The following is a 16,884-nucleotide window of genomic DNA, read 5'->3' as shown; positions in this document are numbered from 1 at the left end:
AACACCATTCTACCCACCAGCGTGTGTCTGAGTTTCTTTGAGGAATATTAAAGGTGATTTTCAAAGTAAAATGAAAATGAAGCCAAACTGATTTTCAGGTTACCGTTTTCCTGCTCTGCAGGATTCTACAATATGTGATTGTGTAACTCCGGCTTCTGCACCAGAGACAAATTCCTGGTAGTCCACTCACAAATGGGGGTACATGGACTCATTGACAGAGGAAAGGTGCAGTTACCATGTTTCTTTAATTTAAGGATGCCGGATGTTAGGCAGCGAAAGTAGCTGGAAGGTGGTTATAGTAATTATGTTGTTATCCAAAGTATAACATGTATAAATAGAGCTCTGGGTTGCAACAAAACCCAGAGCTGACTTTAAACATAATTTGATCACTGTTACCTGTTGTTGTGGTGTGAGAGACGAATAAAAACTTCACTGAAGCTACACGAGTGAGTTGATATCTTATCGTTCACCCCCTCAACCTTGACAATTTTTTTCCTTTCTATTCTTTTCAATTCCATTCCATTCCATATTTTCTTTTCCATTCCATTTCCACTCCACTTTACTCCATTCCATTCCATATTTTATTTTCTATTCATTTCTTATTCTATTCTATTCTATTCTATTCTATTCTATTCTATTCTATTCTATTCTATTCTATTCTATTCTATTCTATTCTTATTTGCAGCAGAAATCTTGGAAGAAAGTAACTGGGGAAATCAAAGTTATTTTGTAAAAGCGAGGATACCTTTGACCTTGCTCAAGTAGCCTTTCTTTGCAAATCAAACCATTTTCTATATATTTGTCTCATATCAGACATGATGATTCAGCTAATGGAAAGGCATATTATTGTAATTCAACACATCCATTGCTGAGAGTGGTTGCATACCCCACCTCGGCTGTGGTCCTGGGAAAAGAAACAGGGCCCAGGGCTGCCTGGAATGACAACAAGGTTAGTCTGTGAATTTTCCCATTCCATAATTGTATGACAAGGATGCAAGCTATCTGTTGGGCCACGTGTGTTTCTGAACTGCAGCTGTGAATGATAACAGGAAAAGATTTGCACGGGATTTGTGGCAAACCCCATTTCTGAAATTTGTGAACCACAAGAAACCTGAAGCTAGGATTTCCAGATGGCCCTTAGGAGACGTGTGGGACCCGGAGTCTATATTCACACCAGGTTACAGGAAACAACAGCTGTCTTTTCAAATTTGGCAGTATAATGATAACCTGATCCAGTCTAAGCCTCTGAAGAGATAATAACAGGACGTGGTCACATGGTTCAACCATTTATGAAAGCTATTTAGTATTCTTATGATCTATTCTCCTTCTACCCCGAACCTTCTCTTTCTGCAGAATAAGTGATCTCGGGTGAAAGAAGGGATTACGTTTTTGGTCTATTATCTATTTTTTAGGTCTCTTTCCTCCTCCAAGTTACTAATTCTGTGTGTATTATGATACATCTCTTGGCTATTTCAAAACACTCTTTGACTCAGTTCAGAAGTTAGAGCAATGCTGTCTTAAGTCCATGTAAATATAGCACTGTCCTGTAAGAACAGATTGGATCATGCATTAATTAGTCTAGTTAGTGGGTTGTCATAAGCAAATTGTCAGTGCCCAAGAAAACAGGTGTTAGACCTGGTTCAGGAATCTAAATAATCAAGATACAGTCAGGGGCAGGATTCAAAAATCCCAGCAACTGGTTTGCTGCCTGGTTGCTGGGTGGGTGTGGCCTACTAGAACTTCCAGGAGGGCAGTTTTTCGCCTTCCCCAGGCTCCAGAGGCTTCCCTTGGGCCTCTGGAAGGCAAAAACGGTCTCCCCTGGGCTCTGGAGGCCCTCTGGAAGCCGGAAACAGGGCCGTTTCCGGACTTCCAGAACTTCCGGTTCGGCCCATTTTTTGCCCTCCCAGAGCCTCTGTGTGGACCCTGAACTTATCTGCATTCAAAATGGGCCACATCCTGGGAGGGGTGGGGCAGGGTGGGCAGGCCGGTTCAACTACCAGTTTGGCGAACCAGATGTAAATTTAACATCCAGTTCCCCCAAACTGGTCCAAACCAGTAGAATCCCACCCCTGGATACAGCAGTTGTGTTTGCAGGATACAGCTAAAGGGGTTGGCTGATTTGTGGTTCAGAAAGTCATGAGACGATAGCCAACAGGGATTATAGCACTCCTTTTCTAGCATCTCTGGCTGGAAGTGCTTTTCAATGTTGGCAACTTTAAGATGTGTGGACTTCAACTCCCAGAATTCCCTAGCTGGTATGCTAGCTCAGGAATTCTGGGAGTTGAAGTTCACATATCTTAAAATTGCCACAGTTGAGAAACACCAATCTATGGATTTGCTAAGGGAAAGTGGGGTGAGCTGGGGACAAAATTTTTGAGACAAGGAAGCAAAATAGAGTCATCAAAACGATTGAGTTTTAGGTGGGCTTCCTTTCAAAAAAAAAAAATTAGGGCACTGACAAATGTCAATCACTGGAGGATCTGAGGGACTCTCCATTTTCTGGCTTATAAATGAAAGTCTCTGTTTGTAATAGATTAACCCAGAGAAGGAAAATTTAACAAGGTTGAAAACTATTCTTTATGAAAAACTTTATTAATTTTACCATTAAAAACAACATATGTTTTTACAGTTACTGTTCTTACAGACAGTCACAAAAATATGGTTTTATTCTAACTGTTTTCCCCATTCTATCCCCCCCTTCCCTTACCCTTCCCTCTCCTCCCTCATTTGCCCTTCTCTCTTTCCCTCTTGGCCTCTGCCAAGGCCTGTTTGCTTTCTCTTCTGTATATAATTTGTAGATGTGTTGTTTTTGAAAACTATTCTTTAAATGACTTTGCTATTTAAACTGTTTCGGTCTTGTCCAAAACATTTGGCGTTTTGAAATAAACTTGTTGGCTTTCAGATCTAGTGTATGTTAAAAGTCAACTCTCAACCCAAGATATATTGACATACTGCATTCATTCATTTATTTGTTCATTCTAGGGAACATTTTTCAAGCAGAGCTTCCTTGAATATAAATCATAAAAATTAAAGAGAGATAAAAGGAGTATTGAAAATGAAAATTAATGTATTTGTTGCCGACTTCTCATGCTTGTTTGATGGGATTGTAATATGGTATTACAGGTAGTCCTCGACTTACTACCACAATTGAGCTTAACATTTCTGTTGAATTTTGTTCCATTTTGTGGCCTTTCTTGCCACAGTTGTTATGTGAATCACTGCAGTTGTTACATTAGTAACATGACTGTTAATGAATCTGGCTTTCCCATTGACTTTGCTTATCAGAAGGTAGCAAAAAGTGATCACATGACCCCAGGACACTGCAATGGTCATAAATGTAAGTCAGTTTCCCAGAGTTTGAATTTTGATCACATAACCATGGGGATGTTCCAACGGCCGAAAGAGTGAAAAACGGTCGTAAGTCATTTTTTCCAGGGCTGTTGTAACTTTGAATGATCACTAAATGAACTGTTGTAAGTCAGGGACTACCTATATATTTCAACATAGGTTGGAAAATAATTTCAACTTCAAGGCCTCCTGGCAGGATCTTAGGGGAGCCTAAGCCACATTTTAATATCATTTTCCTACATAAGCTCTATAAATTGTATGGATTTCAATTCCCAATCTTTAAAACTAATGGATTGGAAGAAGGAATTTGCTGAGATTTAAAACTAGAACTCAGGGAAAGTCTGATGGAAATTCACTCTGAACAGCCAAGCTGTGATCCTACTACCTCACAGGATCATTGTGAAAACAAGAAAAATGTGTGTGTTTAAAACATAATAAATAAAACAGCAGAGCATTTCTCCTCTAAGCACCTCTCAATTCTACCTCTCAAGAGGTTGTTTCTTTTTAAAATAATCTATTCTATTTGTCATCCTGATAACTGAGCCTGTTAGTTGATTCCAGACTATTGTTGCAAAAGTCTAAACAGAAAACAACAAAATGCCTCGGATCACCCTTTTCTTTCCTCGTTTGATCCACCCTGGGACATTAATCATGCAAACAAAAGTATAAAGATGCCTCATATGTGGATTTTGTTATTCTTGCTCCTGACTCATCCTAAGCACAATCTTTAAAAGCAAAATGACTCTTCAATCTTTAAAAGCACAATGAAGCCCCCTGAAGCTTCTCCCAAATTCTCAGCAGGATCATTATATTGGGTCTCTGTAGCCAAACTAAATTAGCTCCAGAAAGGCCAGAAAAATAGGCAAGGCTGGCACACAACAAAAGGTGAGGGCGGAAATCTGTGGCATTCCAGCTGGGGCCTGGGTGGAGAGACGAGCAACTTTGTTTGAGGTCAGGAGAACGTTAAAAATAAAATCAAGCAAAATAATCCAAAACTAGAAGATATATTTCAAATGCAAATTCTATTCTATTCTGTTTTGTTTTGTTTCGTTCCATTCCATTCCATTTTTTGTTCTGTTCTGTTCCATCCCATCCTGTCCCTCCTCATCCCACCCTGTACAATTTAAAATTTGTATCAACCCTGAATATAACTAATATGGTTATACCTTGTGCACCAATTTGGAACAAGAATTATAATTTTAACAATATTTTTTGGGTGAGAGAGGCTAGACTCAAAGCTTCTGCCCTTCTCCTCCACCAGATTTTCATCAGCTCTGATTCTTGGGCTTCCTAGAAGACCCTTCCCGGTCCTATCTGGCACCCAGGGAACTGAAGAAGACACTTCTGTTCTCACAGAGCAGTTCAGCAAAATATCCAGTTACAGACTATAGTTCTTTTAGGCCCTGTAAGCCAGAAGAGTAAATATTTTGTTTTTGAAAATGTTGATCATATTTGTTGCATAAACATCAATAGCTTTCATCTCATTTTTCTTTCTCATCACATTCAATGACCCATTCTGGTTGTTTATTCCATTCTACATGGATGCTATCATGCTATCATCATCATCATCCAATTTTTTTTGTAATAACAGCAAATTGAATTATTTCAAGAGAATTATTTCTTCCATTTTCTTGCCTAACATCACATGCATAAAAATCACCCTACCCAGGGTCATGAAACCCTTTTTAAAAACCCATTCCTTCTCTTGGTGGAATCAAAAACTTTATTTATTTTTTTAAAAAGTAGCAGCTGAATCAGAAAATGGAATTATCTTCCTCAACCAGAAAGTGCTAGAAGAGATGTGAAAGTATGATTTGGACCATTTCAAAATGGGGGCGAGATTATGCATCAAATGTTTCCATATGGAAAGATTCTGCAACTTGGACAACTGATGTATTTTGGAGAAAGCAGGGATGGAAGCTTTAATCCCAGATAACAGTTTGGGAATGTAAAAAGTTGTATGCGTATGCTATAATTAGCAGATCTGAGGATCTTGGGAATTTTGAGAAGATGGAAAGAGGACTCTTCTTAAATGGCTGCCAAAAAGGGCTTGCATGTTTCCAAATTGGCTGCCACAGAAGACACAGCCTCTTAAAAATGTACTATCAATTGGATACTATTATCAAGGTTGCAATAATACAGGTAAACACTAGGTGGCAGCGGGGTAATGCAGAAAAATCCAACTCTTTGCTGCCTTCTAGGGACTGACTGGATTTTCACAGCTGGTCCAGCTATATCCCCACCTGAAGTGACTTAAACCTATGTTTCTCAACTTCACAAATGTTAAGAGGAGTGGATTAATCCCCATAATTCCCCTGGCAGCATATCTATCCATTTCAGATAGCTATCACATCAATCCCATCCTATAAACATTCACAATGTTTAACAGGCAGCTTTGTTGCTTTCCATTCAGTGAGAAGCAGTTTGGGTGTGCAGTGTGCCTTCAAGTCAGTACTGATTCCTAGTGACTGCCTGGATAAAATCCCTGAAGTTTTCTTCGGAGGGTTTCAGAAGTGGCTCACCATTGCTTCCTTCCTAGGGCTGAAAGAGAATGACTGGCTCAAAGACCCCCAAATCTAGTCAGAACTAGGACTCACAGTCTCCTAATGTCTAGCCTTATGCCTTTAACATTGCATCAACTAGCTCTTGTGAAGCTTACGGGTAGTCCTCAACTTAACAACAGTTCATTTAGTGACCATTTAAAGTTCTAACAGCACTGGAAAAAGTGACATGACCATTTTTCAGTTACAACCGTTGCACCATTGCCATGGTTACTAGATCAAAATTCAGATGCTTGGCAGCTGACTCCCATTTATGACAGTTGCAGTTCCTCAGGGTCATGTGACCTCCTTTTGCAACCTTCTGACAAGCAAAGTCAATGGGGAAGCCAGATTTACTTAACAACATTGTTACTAACTTAATAACTGTAGCAAGAAAAGTCATAAAATGGGGTTAAAACTCACTTGGCAACTGCCTCACTTAGCAACAGAACTGTTGGGCTCAATTGTGGTCGTAAGTCAAGGACTTCCTGTATATACCCAAGTGAAAATCCACCTTCAAATCCCATAGATTTCAAAGTATCTATGAGAATAGTGGTTTCAGTCCACTTCCCCACCATTTCTCAGGCTAGAAAGCCATGGATGTTATATTATGTCATGTCTCCATATTCAAGGTTTTAAGGAAATAAGCAGTGCCCCATTGGTTGGTTCTCTGGCACATCGACTCCAGAAGTCTGTTCTCCCAGGGGAGAGACAATTGCAAAAGGCATCCATCTCCCAGCAGAGGGTCTTCAGGGGCAGTCCCATTGAGGAGCCACTGATCTATCTGATCTCCATAAATTGCTCCAGCCTTCTTAGGAAGCTAATCTAGCTGATCACCAACACTCCATCTCAAGGCAGCCAATTCCAATGTTGAATTAGATGTTGTATAAAATTCAGGAGGAAAAAAAAGATTGTCCTTTTATCTTTCTCCATTCTTCCAGTATTCAAGGTATCATCTCTGGTTCTAATTAGAATTTTACTTGATTTGCCTATTTCTTCCTGGTGATCAAAAAGGGAGACAACTTTTTCTGATGTGCGATTTATGAGAGAGGCCCATCTGGCAGCCACTTTAGCAGCTGAGCACTTTTCTATTTTTCAGGCTTTTGAATTGTCTTTAATTGTACTTTAATTTATACTGTTTTAGATTTACCGTGGCCTAATTTTCATCCATCATTTTATTTGATTTTATTGTGTACATAGGCTTATATTCAAATTGTATCATTTGGCTAGTTTTATTATAAACCACTCAGGGAACTTTGGTTACTGAATGGGCTAAATATTTTGATAGACAGATTTACCAGTAGACTTTAAAAGTAAGAGTGCTATGCTATCAAGAATGTAGCAAATAGTCTAATTTCTGTTGTTCTAATTCAGGATTCTGAACCAAAGAATTCCTTTCTTAGCTTAGTGTTACACTAAGAAGTGTATTCTGGGTTCAGAAAAATTGCAAACAGATGGCTCAGAAAAACTACAGATGATTCATTTAGATTCATTCGTGCTGCCCTGCCATTCTACACCCCTTCTGGCCACAGATGAAAGAGATAAATCATAAAAAGCCAACACATTTTTGGGAAGCCAGTTCTATTTATTTTTAAAAGCTGGGACCAAATAAAAAGTATCAACCTTGGCCTAAGCCTTGGAATATACACCCAAGTTCCTCCAGACGTTTCTATTAATTTAGACATGTTTGATGTGACAGATGGAGTAAGTTAGGGGGTGTGCATAAGTGCACCAATGTGCCTACCGTCCCTGTCCTAATGTTTCTTTTTATTCGTATCCATTTCATGTATTCATAACCATGTTTATACTTATACCTATAATCTAATACTTGAAATAAAATAAATAAATAAGTGATCCAACATATAGGAAATAACATCTAAATATAAACAGGACTTCATCTGCTCCTATTCACTCCGTGGAGTGGAATCTTCCTCATAGCCTCAAAAAAAGCACAGTGTTGAAGGTTCCATTCCACAGAATGGATGCAAGGATGACAAACTTCCATCCACCTCCCTAAGGCAAACAGATTCAGTGACAAAAACATTTTTTCCTCATGCAATTAATTTTGTGCACCTGCCACACCCTTCTTGCTGGGACAAATTCCACAAACTCAGAAGGGGCATCTTGATCTGATTTGGGCTGTCTAGAGAAACTGGTCAGACATTCAAAGGTTTTCCCACCAAAAATTACCTTGCACATTAACTGCCATTATCTTTTCTGGTTGGACTCTGCCCCAGACATCCACCAGACCGGCCGTGTGAATGACCACATGGGCGCCTTTGACTGCTGGCTTCACATCCTCTAGATTGCTGATGTCTCCCTGGATGAGAGTCACTGTAATTTTCCAGAGCAAGAGAGAGAGAAAGAGCTAAATTAATTTCTTTCATTAGAGAAAAAACACAATCCATATCAATCAACTTCTTTAAGGATTTTTTGCGTAAAAATGAAAAGAAAAATGAAGTTGTGTGTCTTTCATCATTAGATTAGACAGATGATAGAAAATAGAGTATTATTATATAACTTTAGAGATGTGTTAAAATATAATTGTTCCTAAAACCACTGTGGAGAATATAAGAAGCCACTTCTTTGTATCTTTTCCTCCCCTTGTTCTTAAATATTCTGGCCCTTTTTGCTTGCTTGCTTTTTCTTTTTTCCTCTGTATTTTATATTAATTTGGATTAGGATTTTTTGCTGTCTTTTTAAGTTTCAATAAAAATCATATAAAAAACAGAAAAATGGCGAATGGATGGATGAATGAATGAGTGAACAAACAAACACACGAATGAAGTTTTTAAGTGACACTCAGAAGCCTGCAGCACAATTGTACCAACAGAAAAAGACATAGAAGCGAGAAATACACAATGGAATAAAACAGACCCAGTACTGTTGACTTGTTCTCTTCCTTTTCCCAGGCAAAATCAAATGGGCATAAGAGAAACAAGAGGACATCAAGAATAGAGAAACAGCTCCAACCCTGGAGTTTGGAATATGCGAATGGTGCATGAAAATAGCAAGTAGAAACCCTGCCAGAACTCAATTCCGGACTTCGCATCTTCTGTCTAAGAATACAGTGATCTGTGTAGGAGCCTATGTTCTGCCCTTTTACTCTTTACTTCCTTTTCTAGGGGAAGAAGGCAATGGAGAGCATGAAAAGTAATTCTAAAATATCAGAAAGTTTCAGTGAGGCAGCAATATTTGGCTGCAAGGTCTTTTAATGTCAGTGTTTTTCAAATTGGGTTTAATATTATTTTTAATTTGGTTTGCCACTCAGGATCATTTGTTAAGATGAAAGGAATCTCAAAGAAGGAAGGAAAGGAAGGAAGGAAGGGAGGGGGGGGGAGAGAGAGAGAGATGGTGTCAGTCAAACACTGGCCTATTAAAGCAAGATCCAGAAACATAGGGAGGTAGGCTATTAAAGAGGGAAGCATTGACAACACTTCCAAACCGTTATTTGTAACCACTTTAGAACAGAATAGAATAAAATAGAATAGAACTTTATTATCATTTTAAATCTATATATATAAAAGTGAAATACCATTCATGCATCATCACAAAATCTCCAGAACTGTAAAACCTACAAACTTGAAATTTGGCACATAGGTTCCTCTTGGCTTCTAGGTACTCACTAAGAAAGGATTTTTTCAAAATGACCATCACAGCATTAGTATTTTGTATATTATTATTAACACATTCTGATGCTAAAGAGTTCTACTCCCCCTCCCCACCTGAAAAAAAATCTGTTCCAAATGCAAAACACAAGCAGAGGAGAGGAGTTTCAGTTTCACAGCAGCAACCAGCATTAGTACAAAACAGTTGAGCTAAGCCACGCCCAGGCTCCTTGCTGTTTCCTTCTTGCTCACACAGCAAATACTGCTTCAGTTTTCAAACAGCCCTCAAGTCTCATACATACTGACAGGACGCTAGCCAGATGAATATCGGTGGATGCTGGATGCTGGATCACATAATTTCGTAGCAAAGCACAGGTATCAAGCTAGTGTACATTAGATCAGGGTTTGATTGATTTCACAGCATCATTTCTTTTAGGGAGCTCACTTGGCTACTTCCGAATTTGCTCTCAGTGGATTTCCCTTGGAATTGTTGGATTTAGGACAATCGTACTCAGAAAGAGGGGGACACGTCTCAAGGGAATCATAAAGCAATTAACTGGAGTGTGGGGGGAAATATAAATGGTCTATTTATATTTATTATTTAATTTTCAAAAATAGTAAAAGAAATTATGCTTTACTTATAACAGGAGACACAAAATATCCAAGAGATATTTTAGAATGTAGGTAATCTCTTAGTAGCATTGTACGGTTATACTGTATAATTTCTAAACAAATACACCTAGCATATTTGGGGTGTCAAATAAAATCCTTTAATATTCAGGATAAGGTGATCAAAAAAAGTTTGGGGACATCCCCTCCCCCAGTTTAGAAAACTTATACAACTTTCAGTTGTTTTTCCTGCTTGCATGAAAACTATATACAGGTACTGCTTGACTTATGACCGGAATTGAGACCAGGGGCTGTTAAGTGAGTCACACCAAATTTTACAATCTTTTTTGCCATGGTTGTTTAAACTCAATTAACTGAATCATATGATCATTAAGCAAATCTGGCTCTCCACCCGTTGACTTTGCTTGTCGCAAACTGGCTGGGAAGGTACTGAATGGCGATCACATGACTCCAGGATGCCGTAACCATGACAGACACATGCCAATTGCCAAGCACCTGAATTTCGATCATCTGACCGTGGGGATGCTGCAATAGTTGTAAGTGTGAGTACCGGTCATAAGTCAATTTTTCAGACCATGTTGTAGCTTTGAATGTTGTTAAGCAGATGATTTTAAGTCAAGGACTACCCATATCTCAAAAATTCAGATCACGGTATGGAGTCCTGCAGGGAAGGTAAGTAACTTCTGTGAATAATGGGAAAATCTCATCCTAGGCACCCTTTTTTTGACGGTACAGGATAATAAAAACAAGGACAAATAGGCTGAAAAACAGGTTCTATGCCAGAGCGGTAACTATATTGAATTCTAATACATAGTGCAATATTAATGCAATATCAGGGCTTTCCAATTCAATTGCATAGAATGTGAAGGACCTGTGTTTGTGTTTATTTTCATAGTCATAATATACACTGAAGATAGTATTTAATTTCATTGTATGAGGTGCAGTGACAATTAAGTAAACTAAACTAATAAACTGTGCAGTTTAGCAAAACCCAGCCTACGATCCTCCTATTTCTATTTTCCTTATCAAGCACCTATGCACATATTCTCAATAAACATTTGTTAATTGTGAACTATTTCAAACAGCTTTGACTAATCCTAGTCACAAACTGTGTTAACCACAAGCGCTGGAAGGGGCTGTGCCTTCAAGAGGAAGGAATCCAGTAGAGGGATAGAATAGTTGTTTCCTCCCTAAAACAGCATTTGCCTTTGGGTTATATAGAACAGGAGGTGGGGAGGGTGGAAAGCAAGAATTGTGCAGTGAGAACTCCAGGCAACACCATCCATAATCTACACAATACAATTTTGTAACTCTGGATGACAGCATGGTACAATTCTAAGATGCTATGCTGGAGAATATGGAGCAGTTAGCACTTGTCTTGAGAGAGATTAGCACTGGGGGCCCAGAATGCCCAAACTTTCCTCTTCCCTCCACAGTCCCTTTCCTTCTATGTTATGTCTTCTGACACCTTTACAGGTAGTCCTCGACTTACAACTGCAATTGAGCCCAAAATTTCTATTGCTGAGACGTTTGTTAAGTGAGTTTTGCTCCATTTTGCGACCTTTCTTGACATGGTTGGCATGTGAATCACTGCAGTTGTTAAGTTAGAAACTCAGTTGTTAAGTGAACCTGACATCCCCATTGACTTTGTTTGTGAGAAGGTCACAAAAGGGGAATCACATGACCCCGGGATGCTGCAAGTATCATAAATAGGAGTCAGTTGCCAGGCATCTAAAATTTGATCACGTGAGCATGGGGTTGCTGCAATGGCTTTAAGTGTGAAAAATGGTCATAAGTAACTTTTTTCAGTGCCATTATAACCAGGGCTGGGCTGCTAGGGGTTCACAGGGGTTCAGGAGAGCCCGTAGCTAAGATTCTGTGCAATTAGAACCCCCAAATCCCACTCCTGGATGGCCCCGCCCACCCCTCCCCTCCCAGGAATCCCCACGCGGCCCATTTTGGATGCAGGTAAGTGCAGGGCACGTGCAGAGGCTCAGAGAGGGCGAAAAATGTGCCTATTTCTGGCTTCCAGAGAGCCTCCAGAACCTGGGGAGGCCACTTTCGCCCTGCTGGAGGCTCAAAGAAAACCTCCGGAGCCCAGGGAGGGCAAAAACACCATCGATCTCCCCATCAACACAATGCAGGAGGCCGACTAAGCCATGCCCAATAGGGTCACGCCCACCCAGCAACCAGGAAGAGAATCTGTTGCTAAAATTTTTGAAGCCCACCCGATTATAACTTTGAACGACTACTAAATGAACTGTTGTAAGTCAAGGACTACCTGTATATTAGCAAGAGGACTGTCTTGTTATGTAAGCTGCTCAGGCTAAGAAGTGTGTCAGATATATTGGACATAAACAAAAAAGCAAAGTTGTTTAATCAGTTTATCTTTCTATCTTTCCCAGGGCCTCCCTTAAATCCCATTTCGCAACACTGCCTGCATTTGACATTCACTAATACCCCAAGTTTCGGGGCAAGAAATGCTGGGCAACTTTTAAAACTCAGTGTAGTGTAATGGTATGTGGGAGAGGCCTTGGGAGAATGGGTGGAGGGATACTGTGTTAAGGATGCAATCAGATAAGAAACAGCAGAGCCAGCAACAAGATAGTGGACAAGGAAAAGGAAACACCCTCCCTAGTTTCTCAGGCTGTAAAGGAAGGGGTGGGGCAGAATTCATTCTTGCAAGACTCTGTCAATAACAATAGACTTAAATACCACTTCATAGTGCTTCACAGCCCTCTCTAAGCAGTTTATAGAGTCAGCATATTGCCCCAACAATAAAAAGAATGCAGGTAGTCCTCAAATTATGACCATAATGAAGCCCCAAATTTAGCTTGCGAAATGAGAAAATTGTTAAGAGAGTTTTGCCCCGTTTTAAGAGTCTCCTTGCCCTGTTTGTTAAGCGAACCACTGCAGTTGTTTAAGTTAGACAGACAGCTGTTAAGCAAATCTGGCTTCCCCATTGACTTTGCTTGTCAGAAGGTCGCAAAAGGGGGATTGCAGGACTGTGCAACCGTCAGAAATATGAACTGGTTGTCAAGCATCCGAATGCAAATCGCAACGGCCAAGAGCATGCTGCAATGTTAAGTATGAAAAATGCCCCTAAGTTCCTTTTTTTCAGTGCTGTTGTAATGTCAGATGGCACCTCTGATTGTGTGATTGTGATTCCTATTTGGCTAATCCCGTGAGATCCACATCAATTTTGCAGCTTGTGTTGCAACAACACTGTTGCCAGATGCTCGGCAGACAACAGAGTCTCTTGAAAATTAGAAACCTGAAATTCTTCTCACTGGAAGATTACTTGCAAGATTGATACAGGTCTCTTAGTCAAACAAGCCAAGTTTCATCCTAAATCTGATGAACTAGCTCTAAGCTGGAAATAATAAGGTTAATAAGAACAGCCTAGACTAAGTATAGGACTATATACTAAGTACTAAGCAGTTATCTGCAAATTGGATGTGGATGAATGTTCAATGACTGTGTATTGGAAAAACAATCTTTTGCCCTGGAGCAGGGATTTTAGTTTGCTGACCTGACTTGCTTTGGAAATGGACTGGTTGCAATACAGATAGTCCTCGACTTATAGGCATGATTACCATTGCCAGTCATGATGGTTGTACACAGGGTCATCATGCAATTAATCTGATTTTATGGCCTTTTCTTGCGGCAGTCACTAAGCATAGCAATTATAAGGCAAACACCACAGTGGTTCAGCAAACTCATTGTTCACCATGGGCCAGTTTTTGCTGGAGAACCAGCAAATACCACCTTTGACTGGCCCCGCCCCCATCTATTCTCTGCCTTCCAAGTCCCAGCTGATCGGCTGGGTCTTCTTTGGTTGCCCTGCACAGGAGAATGGAGCTGGAAAGCAGGTTAGCGGAGTGGGGAGGGAATAGGATTTTGCAGTAACCTTCCCCTGCCATACTCATCAAGCCACGCCCACAGAACCAGTAGTAAAAGAATTTGAATCCCACCACTGGTCTGGTTGCAGTCTGTGTATGAATGAGCTATGAGGATTTCTTCAGCCCTGACACAACCGAGGTAATGTATATTACCTCCTTCTGACAGGTGAGTTAAAATGTTGCTTACCCACATTATAAATTGGAAGAATGTAGATTGAAAGCCTTGAAAACGCTACCTGTGATTAAAATGTGATTAACTTTTGTCCCTTGGAAGGTTACATGAAACATGACTGTGAAGATTCTCAGTCATCCAGATTGTGGTTGTCCCAAAGGTGCTTTTGTTTTTCTCAAGAGGCAGCTGGACTTTCTTTGTTTTTCCTTTGAAGATGTTTTGCTTCTTATCCAAGAAGCTTCTTCACCGCTTCCATTCACCACCGTCCAGTCAGAACTGAAGAAGCTTCTTGGACGAGAAGCAAAACGTCTTCAAAGAAAAAAAAAACCCAGAAAGTCCAGTTGCCTTTTGAAAAAAGCAGCTTTGGCTCATCACCATGGGACAGTTCTAAGAGGAAGGTCATTTGGGTGACCCCAGGGAAAAATCAGAGGGCAGAGACAGGGAGAACTGTAAAGAACACAAGCCAGTGAATGAAACAACGAGTGATGCCTGTGGAGGAAGTAGACTGGCTTACAAGGACGAAAGCAAAATGGATGACCCAGCAGTAAACTAGCTTGAGTAATATTTCGTTTAGCCTGCCATCTACAATTTATTTTGCTTACTATTTCTTATCCTCTCCAGCAATTTCTCTGACATTGTTCACTCCAATGTGATCCTGTGATGAATTTATACAATGTGCAAAAAAAAAAAAAATAGTAGTAGCAGTAAAAATAGTAGCAGATACACAGGCAGTCCTCAACTTACAACAGTTCATTCAGTGACTGTTCAAATTTATAACGGCACTGAAAAAAGTAACTTGGGATCATTTTTCACACTTATGACCGTTGTAGCATCCCCACGGTCACATGATCAAAATTCAGAGGCTTGGCAACTGGTTCATATATTTATTATGATTGCAGGATCCCCTGGGTCACTAAACAGGATCCCTTTTTGGGAAGCCAGATTCACTTAACAGCCCTGTCACTACCAACTGAAGGGATTCGCTTAATAACTGTGGCAAGAAAGATCGTAAAGTGGGGCAAAACTCACTCAACAAATGTCTCACTTAACCACAGAAATTTTGGGCTCAATTGTGATCCTAATTCGAGGACTACTTGTAGTAATAATAGTCATAGTTGCTAGTCTTTCAGACGGCTCAAGGCTGGTGGTTTTTCAGGGCAGAAATGAGATCTATCCCTCTGGTGTTTAGCAGAAAGAACATTCTAGCACTTTGAGATGTCATGGCTGGGGGAACAGGAAAACAGAAAATCAAAACTAAGCAAAAAAAAAAAAATCTCCCTGGATTTTATGGAGCTTTACCAGGTTCAGAAAATAATTCACTCTTCCTCTTCCATTGCGTAGACTGGAAACCTTCTGACGCCCTCCCAGGAAATCCTGCCATGACAACACACTCACAGCACCTGCCAAGAACCCAGCTGTCAGGGTTTTTCTATTGCTGTTCCTGAAAACCGGTCTGTTCCACGGATCTGTTTCATTTTCCGTCAACCTGCCTTCTAGGCCCAGAGTTCAGAACGTGCCTCACGCTTGTTTCTTTTTCTCCAGATGGGCAGGAACTACACTTCCACCTTTTATTTACCTCACTTCTTTGGGGTTCTGGGGTTTTCAAAAACATGGCCTTGGTAGCCCTCAAGCCAAGCTTGATTCCTCCTAGATGCATCCTAGTTGCATTATATAGGTAGTTCTTGACTTACAACTACAACTGTCATCAGAATTTCTGTTGTTAAGGCACTTGTTAAGTAAAATCAGGCCTGATCTTATGATCTTTTTTGTCATGGTTGTTAAGTGGATCACTGCAGCTGTTAAGTGACTTTGCTATCCTTAAGTAAACCTGGCTTCCACCATTGATTTTTCTTATCAGAAGATGGTTGGGAAGGCTGCAAATCATGATTACATAACCTAGTTCTATCGTGTTTGGTCTCTGAACAACTTCAGCTGAGTTAAAACCTTTCAGTCTAGTTAAGCTGTAAAAAAGTTGAGAGGCTGGAAATTTACAGCTGGGTCTTGGTCATGGGCCCTGGCAAAAATAGCCTTAATATACTTGACTTCCCTATACTTGAGTAACCGAAAATGATAGCAGTTGCCCAAGATCTCCAGCTTATGGCAACTTTTCCTTAGATATGATCATTTCAAAAAGCATATGAATGTTCTCTGATAATGGCCAGTTAAATTAGACTTTTTCCATCTTCAGATCGTTCCCGACATTGTTTTGTTCTCCTTAGCTTACATGGTTTGGATCTGCTAGATAAGCTAAGAGAACATCAGTTTGGTTGAACAATGGAATATGAAATGGGCCATCTTTAAGAATGACCTCATATCCTTTTTTCCCCCCTGGTGAGTTTATTCCCTGAATTGCCTCTACTTTCTTTTTTCAATGACCTGTAAAGAACCCCTCAATGACAGCTGGATTTATAGTGAAACCTAAACATGTCACTATTTTCTGGAGATGCTCCAAATGTTCCTCCTAATTAGCCCTACAAACCATTGTGTCCTCTACAGTTCACACCATCTTCCATAACCTGGTAGGACATAGGGGTTTCGGAAGTATTTAGGTGAAGAACCCTTATTAAGCTGTTTTAAGTTGAGAACTACCTGTACTCTTAGGCTAGTTGTAAGTAACAACTATGATAAGCAGACTGATTTAGATAAGATTTTGATGGGTACTGATGAAAAGGTGATTAAAAAGC

General features: G+C 40.0%; 2 protein-coding genes across 7 annotated transcripts in view; one reads left to right on the top strand and one right to left on the bottom strand.

Moving 5' to 3' along the window:
- Window positions 1–9,194, top strand: part of STX1B (syntaxin 1B) — a 119,825-nt gene extending 110,631 nt beyond the window's left edge. Inside the window, exon 10 of the mRNA XM_087915952.1 lies at window positions 8,801–9,194. Coding sequence (XP_087772078.1) covers window positions 8,801–8,893 — 93 coding nt within the window. The 3' untranslated portion in view covers window positions 8,894–9,194. The remainder of the gene's footprint in view (window positions 1–8,800) is intronic.
- HSD3B7 (hydroxy-delta-5-steroid dehydrogenase, 3 beta- and steroid delta-isomerase 7) overlaps window positions 1–16,884 on the bottom strand; it is an 81,835-nt gene that overhangs the window by 7,626 nt on the left and 57,325 nt on the right. For all 6 annotated transcript variants that reach the window (XM_026721101.2, XM_087915946.1, XM_087915942.1 and 3 more), the window contains one exon: window positions 8,079–8,222. In XM_026721101.2, the coding sequence (XP_026576886.2) occupies window positions 8,079–8,222 (144 nt within the window). The remainder of the gene's footprint in view (window positions 1–8,078; window positions 8,223–16,884) is intronic.

This window comes from Pseudonaja textilis, chromosome Z, assembly GCF_049901715.1.
Source record: "Pseudonaja textilis isolate UNSWEBS1 chromosome Z, rPseTex1.2, whole genome shotgun sequence".
Classification (NCBI taxonomy): Eukaryota; Metazoa; Chordata; class Lepidosauria; order Squamata; family Elapidae; genus Pseudonaja; species Pseudonaja textilis.
Note: the sequence above shows the minus strand (reverse complement) of the source record. Positions and strands in the feature narration are given on the sequence as shown.